The sequence below is a fragment of the Bubalus kerabau genome, chromosome 1 (assembly GCF_029407905.1).
Source record: "Bubalus kerabau isolate K-KA32 ecotype Philippines breed swamp buffalo chromosome 1, PCC_UOA_SB_1v2, whole genome shotgun sequence".
In the NCBI taxonomy this organism is placed as follows: Eukaryota; Metazoa; Chordata; class Mammalia; order Artiodactyla; family Bovidae; genus Bubalus; species Bubalus kerabau.
In genome coordinates this window covers 191605614-191618376 of record NC_073624.1, presented here as the reverse complement: position 1 = coordinate 191618376, position 12763 = coordinate 191605614, and the positions used below count along the sequence as shown (strand labels likewise).

The window sequence follows — 12763 nt, the reverse complement described above, 5'->3', positions numbered from 1 at the left end:
AAAAAAGAATGACTAATAAATTTTCTAAAAACAAGAAACATTATGAACACAGCTCAGGTTGTTTCAATTTTCTGTGAGCTCCAAATTAGATGAAGAATAAATGTGTTTCTCAGAGTTGAAAACAAAAACTGATGAATCATTTTCTGATCAGGAAATTCTTAAAAGATCTTTAAGTAAAAGATAAGAGCTGACATTCACCTTGTTCCTAATTAATCTTGCTGTTATTGCTATACTGTGTTGCACCATCAACCCCAAATCACTACCACAGATAAAAGATTTTGAAAGAGTAAATCTTACATCACATGTCTTCGATGGCCCCCAATTATGACATAAAGTCCGTATCTTTAGCATAATATTCAAAGTCATTCACTAACCTATCTATCATGCTTCATCGTTAGGTATGCACTGAGAAACACAGTCTACCCAAATCTACCAAGCTTGTTTCTGCCTTTGTACATATCAAAATAATTATCACCCTGTAATGGACCACTTGCTCATTTTCCATTTTAGATGACCAGCTCTTACAAGGGTAAAAAACTCATTCTACTTTCACTATTTCTATCTCTGGATATTGTGCCTAGTTTATAATAAATGTGTGAAGAATAAAAAGTTCCTGCTATGAATCCCCTAAAGGCAGGGACGACCTCTTTATATCTCTGTAATTATCACCTGGCACAGTACAAGGAACTGTCAAGAGCCAAACTCAGTATTTTCTTTGAATATGCTTTCTTTTCTTTCACTGATTCATTGCCTTAATTCAGCAAATACTGAGTGACTACTATGTGCTAAGTACTTTATTTGATTATAACTTTTCTAATTACTTTAGCAAGTGGACACTATAAAATATACACAGATATAGTATGTATTAGAGCAATTCCCAGTCATGACACTGGATTCATTTTATCAGTATTTTAATGATTTAATCTGCATTTAAAATCCTGAGGTTCTACTCAGATTTGGTGATATTTTGTTTTGAAAACAGAAATAGATTTGATTAAAAAGGTTAGCTTTAGAATTCAAGAGGGAATAAATAGTGCAATAAAAGGAAGATTTGAAAGACAAAAAAAAAAAATAGTGTCCGTGAATATGTCTCAAGTTTTAAGATGTCCAAATTTGTAGATAACGGGATTGACACTGGACCAAACGTATAAAAAAAAAAAAAGATTTCATAAAATAAAATGAACAGTCTTTTCTAAAATTCAGATCAAGGTTAATGGAAGACTATATAATCTAACAATGATATCTTCATGGAAGTGATTAGACATTTAGAATTTATTCTTACTTATTTATGGATTGCTTATAGATTGCATGATGCAATAGCTGTATAAAAACTAAAAGTGACCCAACTTCCCTTTTTCCATAAAAAACTTTATAGTCAATAGGAACATGCCTACATTACAGAGATTGTAATTACCTACCTAAACAGTTTTGGAGGCAAGATACTAAATCGTGTTTTATCCAAAATTTTCCTGATTTTGTTTCTTCCACCTGAAACAGTATTTGCTTTTATTTTCTTATTTCCTTTCTCCTGTGATGTCTGTTCAAGATCTCCTGGTACATCCTGGATTGAGTGGCGATTACTTTTTTTTTCAGCAATTTTGGGAATATGAGGAACACCAGATTTCTCTTGTTCAGTCCTACTAAGTAACTCTTTGAACACTGTGGAAATAAATGTAAAAAACTGTCATTTCTTCTCATTAGGAAGTTTTTATATCAACGACAAATTTTAGATAAACACAGTTGTTTTCTATCATCTGGCCTTTCATAGCATTATTCAATAAATCTCACTGCATTATAAAATTTACACTCACTCTTCATTAATCAGCTATATTCACTTTTCATCTTTTATACCTGACTATAATTCTGATGCTGACCAATAGTGATCAAAGAAATTCACTGGTGAAAACAGAAGCGAAGTGGGCAGATTGCCAGCATGTTTCAAAAGCCTAAGGGCTCCTATTTAGGTAATGAACAATATAATTGCTAATCAACCCAGATTTTATAGAAAAAGGTGCTTAGATTTTATTATTTATATTTTATCCCTTATCATTTGAGATGAGATGTAAATACTACAAGTCAGGCCTTGTTTTGCAGACTTTAACCATCAAAATACAAAAAAAGGGGAAGAGCCCTTCTGGACCTGCTTTTACCAGAAACAAATAATATTAAATTTTGTAATATATGACAATTCCCTCAATGTAACGTGTGAGATTTAAGTCACTCAGCAAAGTGAAAGTCACTAACAAGCATTTACTACAGTGGTCTGCAGTAAAAAAACAAGCATTTGTAGATAACTTTCTATCAATCCTAAGTCTGGTGAGTTATATTTCATCCTCAAGGAGGGTGCAAGCACAGTGGAGAACTTGCCTTTCCAGCAATCTCTTTGCTGAGATCCAGTTTTTCACCTTGTAAGAGGGCCTGTACCTCCCTGGGATGAGATAAAACAAAGATAAATCTTTATAAAGCTCTATATCTATAAGTTTTAGGTGTCTCATTTACCAGTTAGGAAAATCTATGTGAACTGCTTTTCATTAACTAATGTCACAGTAGTTATTTTTCGGCTGTTCCTATCCTAAATGTGTTCTCAAAGAAGACAGATCAACTGCTAGAGGGGAAGAAAAAAAAAAAAAAACTAAAAAGATAAATGCTAAAGTAGAAGACAACATTCCTGAAGAGGGATGATACCCGGGAGGGATGGTGGCTGCATACTTTTGAACATGCAGGTCTTTAGCCACCTAAGACTCAGACCTCAGCTTAACAGGAAGTACAGCTATGAGTAGTATGACTCTGTATCTTTATAAAAGAAAAGCTATAAATTATATAAATGTACCCACTGAAATCTCAAACACACAAAATTGTCATCTTCTCTGTTGTTTCTGGAATAAATCCATAGTTTCCTAGAACATCAAAGGACTTACTAGTAAGACTCAAGTAGAGAAAGCCACTGAAACATTACAACATAAACAGCTTGGTATTTAATTATTGACTTGACCATTTTAGAAAGTTTCAACCAGGATGATATCACATTACCAAAGTACATTGCAAGCTTATGAAAAGCACATTTTCTGTCTTCAAGAAACTGGAAACCTTTAGGAGACACCTTTCCAAGATAGGTCAACTTCTAGAACTAACACCAAAAAAAGATGTCCTTTCATCACAGGGAAATTGGAACGCAAAAGTAGGAAGTAAAGAGATCCTGGAGTAACAGGATCCAAGTTTGGCCTTGGGAGTATAAAATGAAGCAGGGCAAAGGCTAAGAGAGTGCTGCCAAGAGAACGCGCTGGTCATAGCAAACACCCTCTTCCAACAACACAACAGAAGACTATACACATGGACATCACCAGATGGTCAACACCAAAATCAGACTGATTATACTCTTTGCAGCCAAAGATGGAGAAGCTCTATACAGTTAGCAAAAACAAGACTGGGAGCTGACTGTAGCTCAAATCATGAACTTCTTATTGCAAAATTGAAACTTGAATAAAGTAGGGAAAGCCACTAGGTCATTCGCGTATGACCTAAATCAAATCCCTTACAATTATATAGTGGAAATGACAAATAGATTCAAGGCATTAAATCTGATAGACAGAGTGCCTTAAGAACTATGCAAGAGGTGGTGATCAAAACCATCCCCAAGAAAAAGAAATGCAAAAAAGGCAAATGGTTATCTGAAGAGGCTTACAAATAGCTGGGAAAAGAAAAGAAGTCAAAGGCAAAGGAGAAAAGGAAAGATATACCCATCTGAATGCAGAGTTTCAAAGACGAGCAAGGAGAGATAAGAAAGCCTTCCTAAGTGAACAATGCGAAGAAAATAGAGGAAAAAAATAAAAAGGGAAGATGAGAGATCTATTCAACAAAATTAGAGATAGTAAAGAAACATTTCATGCAAAGATGGGCACAATAAAGGACAGAAATGGTATGGACCTCACAGAAGCAGAAGATATTAAGAAGAGGTAGCAAGAATACACAGAAAAACTATACAAAAAAGATCTTTATAACCCAGATAACCAAGATAGTCTGATCACTCACCTCGTACCAGACAGCCTGGAGTGCAAAGTCAAGTAGGCATTAGGAAGCAAACCTCCACTACAAACAAAGCTACTGGAGGTGATGGAACTCCAGCTGAGCTATTTCAAATCCTAAAAGATCATGCTATTAAAGTGCTGCATTCAATATGCCAGCAAATTAGGAAAACTCAGCGGTGGCCACAGGACTGGAAAAGGTCAGCTTTCGTTTCAATTTCAAAGAAAGGCAATGCCAAACAATGTTCAAACTAACGCATAATTGCACTCATCTCACACACTAGTAAAGTAATGCTCAAAATCCTTCAAGCGAGGCTTCAACAGTAAGTGAACGGAGAACTTCTAGATGTTCAAGCTGAATTTAGAAAAGGCAGAAGAACCAGAGATCAAATTGCTAGCATCCACTGAATCACAGAAAAAGCAAGAAAATTCCAGAAAAAAACATCTACTTTTGCTTCAATGACTATGCTAAAGCCTTTGACTGTGCGGATACCACAAACTGGAAAATTCTTCAAGAGACAGGAATACAAGACCACCTTACCTGCCTTTTGAGAAACTTGTAGCAGGTCAAGAAGCAAAAGCTTGAACTAAACATGGAACAACAGACTGGCTGAAAATTGGGAAAGGAGGATGTCAAGGCTGTATATTGTTACACTGCTTATTTAACATATATTCAGAGTACCTCATGTGATATGCTGGGCTGGTAGAAGCACAAGCTGGAATCAAGATTGCCGGGAGAAACAGCAGTAACTTCAGGTATGCAGATGACAGGACTCTTATGGCAGAAAGTGAAGAGAAACTAAAGAGCCTGCTGATGAAGGTGAAAGAGGAAAGTGCAAAAGCTGGCTTAAAACTCAACATTTAAAACACTAAGATCATAGCATCTGGTCCCATCACTTCATGGCAAATAGATGGGGAAACAATGGAAACAGAGACAGACTTTATTTCTTGGGCTCTAAAATCACTTCAGATGGTGACTGCAGCCATGAAATTAAAAGACTTTCTCCTTGGAAGAAAAGTTATGACCAACCTAAACAGCATATTAAAAAGCAGAGACATTTCTTTGCCAACAAAGGTCTGTATAGTTAAAGCTATGATTTTTCCAGTAGTCATATTTGGATGTGAGAGACGGACCATAAAGCTGGCTGAGCGCTGAACAATTTATGCTTTTGAACTGTGACTTTGGAGAAGACTCTTAAGAGTCCTGTGGACTGCAAGGAGACCAAACCAGTCAATCCTAAAGGAAAAAACCCTGAATAGTCACTGGAAGAACTGATGCTGAAGCTGAAGCTCTAATACTTTGGCCACCTGATGCAAAGAGCTGACTCATTAGAAAAGACCCTGATGCTGGGAAAGACCAAAGGCAGAAGGAGAAGGGGATGAAAGAGGACGAGATGGTTAGATGGCATCACCAACTCAATGACATGAGTTTGAGCAAGCTCCGGGAGAAGAAGATGTACAGGGAAGCCCTGCATGCTGCAGTCCGGGGGTCACAAAGAGTCGGACACGACTCAGCAACTGAACAACAACAACAACAATGCAGCTTTTTAAAAAAATTCACTTTAAGCCACATGGTAAAAATAAAAATGCTTTTTTGAGCTAAAGTCAAGATACTGATCCATTCCAAAAATATTTACTGACTTTTGAACAAAGACTATGCTTGATGTTTGCAGATTGTTTCCATTATGAAAATACAATCAGTCAATGATAAATGGATTGGAGAGAACACAACTAGAGGAACTAGTTAAGACAGCAAGAAAATCGTCCTTCATTAAGTCATCATTGAAGAAGAGATCAGTGAAGTGAGTTGATTTTAACTAGGCAAAGCGAGTAGGAGGAGTAATTCTAGGTAGAGGAAATCTCAAGTTTAAAGCACCTGTGGCAGAAGGAAAGTTCAAGAAAAAAGATGACTGAAGAACAAGGTAGAAGAAGGGCCTGATAAAGTTATTGTAAGGTGTTTGAACTTCCTGTTAAGAGCAACAGGAATTTGTGGGCAGCAGATATCTCTGGCTGCAGAGTGTAGGTAAGGTGATTCAAGAGTGTACAAGGTAGCTTTACTGGACTTACATATATAATATTAAGTAAAAATCTGCATCACATGCTTTGTAGATAAAGAAATGATTAAGTTAAACTAAAAAAATAGTGAGGAACAAAAATTAATGGATGGCAAACAAACATAATTAGAAAACCATTCAGCATCAATATTAGATGTAATATATGAAGATGAAAGTGACCAAGAATAAAAGAAATGCTTAATAAATTTGATTACATAAAAACTAAAGATTTCTTAGTCTCTATATATATGTGTATATGTATTTACACACACAAACCAAAACAAATGAACATGGAAAGTCAAAAGACAACCTGGGGAAAATATGTGCAACCTTTAGACAAAAGAAAACTTTTCTTTACTTATTAGACATTCAAACAAATCAATAAAAGATGAATAACTCAACATATAATGGACAAGTGAAAAAGACTGTTTATAAAAAAGAAATGTTAGCACATAAAAACTGTGCTCAACTTTCCTCATCATCAAAGGCAGTATATCAGAAACTAAAAAGTTTATTAAACCCACTGCAGAGGCATTCTTATACACTGATGAATGAAGTTTATAAACAGACTGGGGAACTTTAAGAAAGTAAAACCAAAGTAACTATAAAGGTAATTCCTCTCAGAGGACGTTATCTTATAGCTATATCTACATAAACATAAAAGATAAATACAAAGGATATTTATTACATCATTGTAAATAGGAAAAACTACGAACAATCCTAAAACCTCCAGCAACATGAAACACCAGATCAACAGATTATGGTAACAGTGTGATGGAATTTGATGCAGTAACAATTATAAAGAAATAAATTGGCACGAACTACTGTGGAAAGGTATAAGACACTGTACACACACTACGGTCCCACTGGGTGTCTTTCTTTAGTATACTTTGTAAAACATGCATGTATTACTTTTATTAAACAACTAAAATGCTAATCATAAATTATCTGAGTGGTGGGATATTTACAGATGTCAGAAAGTTGCAGAAAGTAAGAGGAATAGATGAATGCAAACTCCAGAGCAGGAAGAGGGTAAACAGAGATTGCCAGCTGTTTTCTTCTCTGGGGACGTTTGCTGAGTCTAAACATAAACAGGAAGTAAGGATCAGGTAGAGGGACTCCTAGAGGAAAAAGAAGTTTTGACGGATGCGAGTAATGGCAAGAAAACTGGAACACAGAGAAGCACCAAAGCAGTGTCACTTCTCTTCATGAAATATCTCTATTGTAAGACAAGGCATGAGGCTGGAAATTTCTTAGAATCTCATACTACTCGGAAAACAAAGTCACACAACAGGGAGAGACGACCAACAAACACACAACAGATTTATTGGCTTGGGGTGGGAAGCTGAAGAGCTAGGCTCAAAATCTCTGAAGGGAAGAACTATAAAAAAGGAGACAAAGCGACCAGATTTTGAATCAAGAGACTGGAGGTAGGAAAGTGGTTGGGAAGACAAGGGTGAAAAAGCAGAGTGAAATTTTTCAGTCTCTGCTTAGAGACAAAGTTCCATTAGAGAAGGGGCCTATATCAAGCACATGACGAGTGTGCTGTCAACTTGAAACCAATGGACACAGCCTAAGTAATTCTGCAACTCAGCCTGACCCCGCTCAATTCCCCTTACTCTATGTGATTAAACAACAGAAATGGCAAATCCTATCTGTGAAAAAATACTAACTTTACTACTAAGGTTTCTTTACATACAAAGTACAACATACAATAAAAAATTTTAAGATTCAAGGAAAGAAAATAGCCAGAGGGAAAAACAGAGTAAAAGATAATCCAAATGTAAGAGTTAATATACAAGGATTTTATAATATTTCCATTGAAGAACACAAAGGAAGAGAGATAAAATGGATTACAAGATGAAGAAGTGCAACAAAGAACTGAAGTTTATAAGAGATTCAAGTGAATATTCCAGAACTGAAAAATATCTAAAATTAAATTCAAGGCATGCATTTATCATCAGACTGGGTACAGCAGAAAACGGTGTAACTTTCTTAAACACAGGTCATTAGAAAACATCCAAACTGAAACACAAAGCTAAATTTAGGATGAACAGAACAGAATGAAATAAAGAGTTGGGACACAAATGTTCTATCATATATGTGACTGATTTCCCACATGCAAAGGAAAGAAAGAGGGGCAGCAGTAATTAATAATGGCCATGAAATTTTGAAAACTGATGAGTAACATCAACACAAAATTCAAATGCTGAGCAAACCCCATACAAAATAAACACAAAGAAAACTGTAACGAGGACTCCTTGCTACTGTTAAAACTGCTGAGTACTATTTGCAACCTATGGAAAATGTGGGTATTTTTGCTTAGCCTCCTGTGAGTTGTGGTCCAGTGTTTAATTTTCAAACCCACTGCAGTGCTATACAGATGTGTCCACTTTGTACCACCTGGTGGTCAGGCTGGGACCTGAGTAGAGGTCTGCTTGTGCCAGTTCTCAAAGTCTATGATATGCTAAATAGAATCAGATTCATGTACCTATAGGACGTAGGTGAGCCTAGAATTTCATAAACAACTTTACGGGATTGCTTCCGTCATGTCAGTTATCAACCTGGTACACTTTCTAGTTCCTTAGGCCTTAGGCCTCCAACCTGTCCACTGCAGTGCCTCAGGGGCCAAGTAGAAGAGGACAGTGTGTGGGGGGCAGGGGGGGGGAAGCAGTGACGTTGGCCTTGCTTTCTCAAAGCCACAGCTCCACTAAGGGGTGAAGAACATTTTGTGAGGCAATGCCACTGGATTGCTTGGAGGCTGGGGCCTGAGAGAATGGGAAACAAGAGTGGGGGAAGAAAAAAAAACCTGTGGGAATTTTCTAACTCTGTCTGAGCTTTAGGAGTTTCCCTTCCCATCCCTTGTCAGGCTTCTTCTGGGTCCTTTTTGGTCTGCTTTATAATATTCACATCCGGGTTTCAGGTTGCCTTGAGTATAGCCCTGGGGTAAAAAACATCCTTTTGGGGGGGAGGGTACAGTCTTGGACGAGTGGTTAAGGGATCAGACACATCCAGAGTCTGCTTTTAGCAACTGCAGGATTCCAAATCTTTGCCCTTTTCCTGGGAGTCTACTGCCAAAAAAAAAAAGGCTCAGTCTCTTAGTCCCTTTCCCCATAATGTACTGGTAAATGCTCTGCAGCAATAATGGCTCCAGTTTACCTGAGGTCTAATTTCTCTGTTTAATAACAGGTAGTCCTTCATTAGCCAGCCCTTTCAGTTGCTCTCGTCAACACCAGAAATAGTAAGTTGACAAGTTTTTTTAAATTAATTTTGCTCAGATTAGAGGTGGCTCTTTGAATTGGGAGTCACGTCCTGATTTTTCATTCTGACACGGCCTCTGCCATTGTTTTCTAAATACCTTCTTCTTCATATTTTCTTTTAGATCTCTTGGAATAGTACTCAAATGCATTTTGTATTTTTTTTTTCCATAAAGGTGATTTCTTCAACTTATCTTTTCCTTCTACTCAGTGTTTGTCTTTTTTACTAAAATATGTCTCTGCATACTTTGAGACTTATTTTTCTCAGTAACTGTCTTTCATGGTAATGCCAGAGTTACTGGGACTTTATTCCAGGCATCAAAACCAGACTAAAATATTTCATTTCAGCAAATGTGTACTTTTATTCCTTTGAGATACTCTTCGGCATTTTGCATGGGGAGAATGTTGGCTGACTACACTCTGGCTGGGGCAAGTAGGGAGGTCTAAAGGGTATGGGCCGCCTTCTGTAGCACCACAGAACTCTCATGCTCTGCAACATTCAGTCTAGGGTTCTTTGGGCAATTGTTTCTCACTATTCAAAGAGTTCGGAGGCTGTGGTTTCTCTTCCTCTTGCATCCTTCAGATCAGTTTTGTTTCCCAGGGTCTATGATGTTAACCACTACACTATACTATCTCCATGTTTTTATACACAACCACATTTGATACTAGTTAATACTTATGATATGCCAGGAACAAAAAAAGTTTAAAGGTATTGATGTTTTTAAACCTATGAAACAGAGCTGCAGAAACTGAACTGAGAAACTAATTTGCTTCATGTGTCAGAATTATCTCTGCTTCCATATTTTTCAAAATTAGAATCCTTTCAGTTTAACCCAAAAGTTGGTATTTCTAGATACTAGCCCAAGTCTAGGAAATTTAAAAACTATGAATTTTTAGCATAGGTTTACTATGCTAAAAATAAGTGAGCTTATACAATATTTGTAAATTGCTAATAGATTGATCAGAGAAGGCAATGGCAACCCACTCCAATACTCTTGCCTGGAAAATCCCATGGATGGAGGAGCCTGATAGGCTGCAGTCCATGGGGTCTCTAGGAGTCAGACATAACTGAGCGACTTCACTTTCACTTTTCACTTTCATGCATTGGAGAAGGAAATGGCAACCCACTCCAGTGTTCTTGCCTGGAGAATCCCAGGGACGGGGGAGCCTGGTGGGCTGCCGTCTCTGGGGTCGCAAAGAGTCAGACACGACTGAAGCGACTTAGCAGCAGCAGCAGCAGCAATAGATTGCTATATGCCAGATTTAGCATGATGTCATTTAATAAGAGAGACTCAAGTGAAAAGAGGAAAAACACCAAATGTTTCATTTTTCATTATGACTAAGTGCAGTATTCAGTTCAGTCCAGTCGCTCAGTCGTGTCCGACTCTTTGCGACACCATGAATCGCAGCATGCCAGACCTCCCTGTCCATCACCAACTCCCGGAGTTCACTGAGACTCACGTCCATCGAATCAGTGATGCCATCCAGCCATCTCATCCTTTGTCGTCCCCTTCTCCTCCTGCCCCCAATCCCTCCCAGCATCAGAGTCTTTTCCAATGAGTCAACTCTTCGCATCAGGTGGCCAAAGTACTGGAGTTTTAGCTTTAGCATCATTGCTTCCAAAGAAATCCCAGGGCTGATCTCCTTCAGAATGGACTGGTTGGATCTCCTTGCAGTCCAAGGGACTCTCAAGAGTCTTCTTCAACACCACAGTTCAAAAGCATCAATTCTTCGGCGCTCAGCCTTCTTCACAGTCCAACTCTCATATCCATACATGACCACAGGAAAAACCAAAGCCTTGACTAGCCGGACCTTTGTTGGCAAAGTAATGTCTCTGCTTTTGAATATGCTATCTAGTATGGACATAACTTTCCTTCCAAGGAGTAAGCGTCTTTTAATTTCATGGCTGCAGTTACCATCTGCAGTGATTTTGGAGCCCAGAAAAATAAAGTCTGACACTGTTTCCACTGTTTCCCCATCTATTTCCCATGAAGTGATGGGACCGGATGCCATGATCTTCGTTTTCTGAATGTTGAGCTTGAAGCCAACTTTTTCACTCTCCCATTTCACCTTCATCAGAGAAGCCAAAGTGGGAGAAAACATACATACACACACACTTTTCCATAGGCAGAGCTTTCAAATTCAACTCTTATTTTTCAAAATTCAACCTAAATAATGTAGAGAATTTTTTTCCTTCTTACTACATAAAGACCCTTAAATTTTCTTTGACAGTTTCCAACTGTAATATTGTTTTTACTGTTGCCCTTCACAAAATTTGAGAGAAAATCCCACGAAGACTAACCAAGTTGCAGTCTTTTTCAAAAGCTAAAAAAAACACCAAACCCAAATAGTAGATTAAGTTAAAAGTAGAAGCTTAGACTTGCTGAATTCAAATAGTTACAAAATCAAAACATACTTCAAGTACTGTACTGAAATCAGATTGATTATATTCTTTGCAGCCAAAGAGGGAGAAGCTCTATACAGTCAGCAAAAACAAGATCAGGAGCTGATTGTACTCAGATCATGAACCAAATGATCTGCCAAAACTGCCAAATTCAGACTTAAATTGAAGAAAGTGGGGAACACCACTAGACCATTCAGGTATGACCTTAATCATCCCTTATGATTATACACTGGAAGTAAGAAATAAATTTAAGGGACTAGATCTGATAGAGAGCCTGATGAACTATGGACAGAGGTTCATGACACTGTACAGGAGACAGGGATCAAGACCATCCCCAAGAAAAAGAAATGCAAAAAAGCAAAATGGCTGTCGAGGAGGCCTTACAAATAGCTGTGAAAAGAAGAGAAGCGAAAAGCAAAGGAGAAAAGGAAAGACATACCCATTTAAATGCAGAGTTCCAAAGAATAGCAAGGAGAGGTAAGAAAGCCTTCCTTAGCGATCAATGCAAAGAAACAGGAAAACAACAGAATGGGAAAGACTAGAGATCTCTTCAAGAAAATCAGAGATCCCAAGGGAACATTTCATGCAAAGATGGGCTCGATAAAGGACAGAAATGGTATGGACCTCACAGAAGCAGAAGATATTAAGAAGCGGTAGCAAGAATACACAGAAGAACTGTACAAAAAAGATCTTCACAACCCAGATAATCACGATGGTGTGATCATTCACCTAGAGCCAGACATCCTGGAATGTGAAGTCAAGCAGGCTTTAGGAAGCATAACTACAAACAAAGCTAGTGGAGGTGATGGAATTCCAGTTGAGCTATTTCAAATCCTAAAAGATGATGCTGTGAAAGTGCTGCACTCACTATGCCAGCAAATCTGGAAAATTCAGCAGTGGCCACAGGACTGGAAGAGATCAGTTTTCATTCCAATCCCAAAGAAAGGCAATGCCAAAGAATGCTCAAACTACCGCACAATTGCACTCGTCTCACACACTAGTCAAGTAATGCTCAAAATTGTCCAA

At 37.8% G+C, this 12763-nt stretch overlaps 1 protein-coding gene across 4 annotated transcripts in view; it reads right to left on the bottom strand.

The window, feature by feature from the left end:
• RAPGEF6 (Rap guanine nucleotide exchange factor 6) overlaps window positions 1-12763 on the bottom strand; it is a 233824-nt gene that overhangs the window by 59094 nt on the left and 161967 nt on the right. For all 4 annotated transcript variants that reach the window (XM_055548160.1, XM_055548155.1, XM_055548158.1 and 1 more), the window contains exon 16: window positions 1419-1659. In XM_055548160.1, the coding sequence (XP_055404135.1) occupies window positions 1419-1659 (241 nt within the window). The remainder of the gene's footprint in view (window positions 1-1418; window positions 1660-12763) is intronic.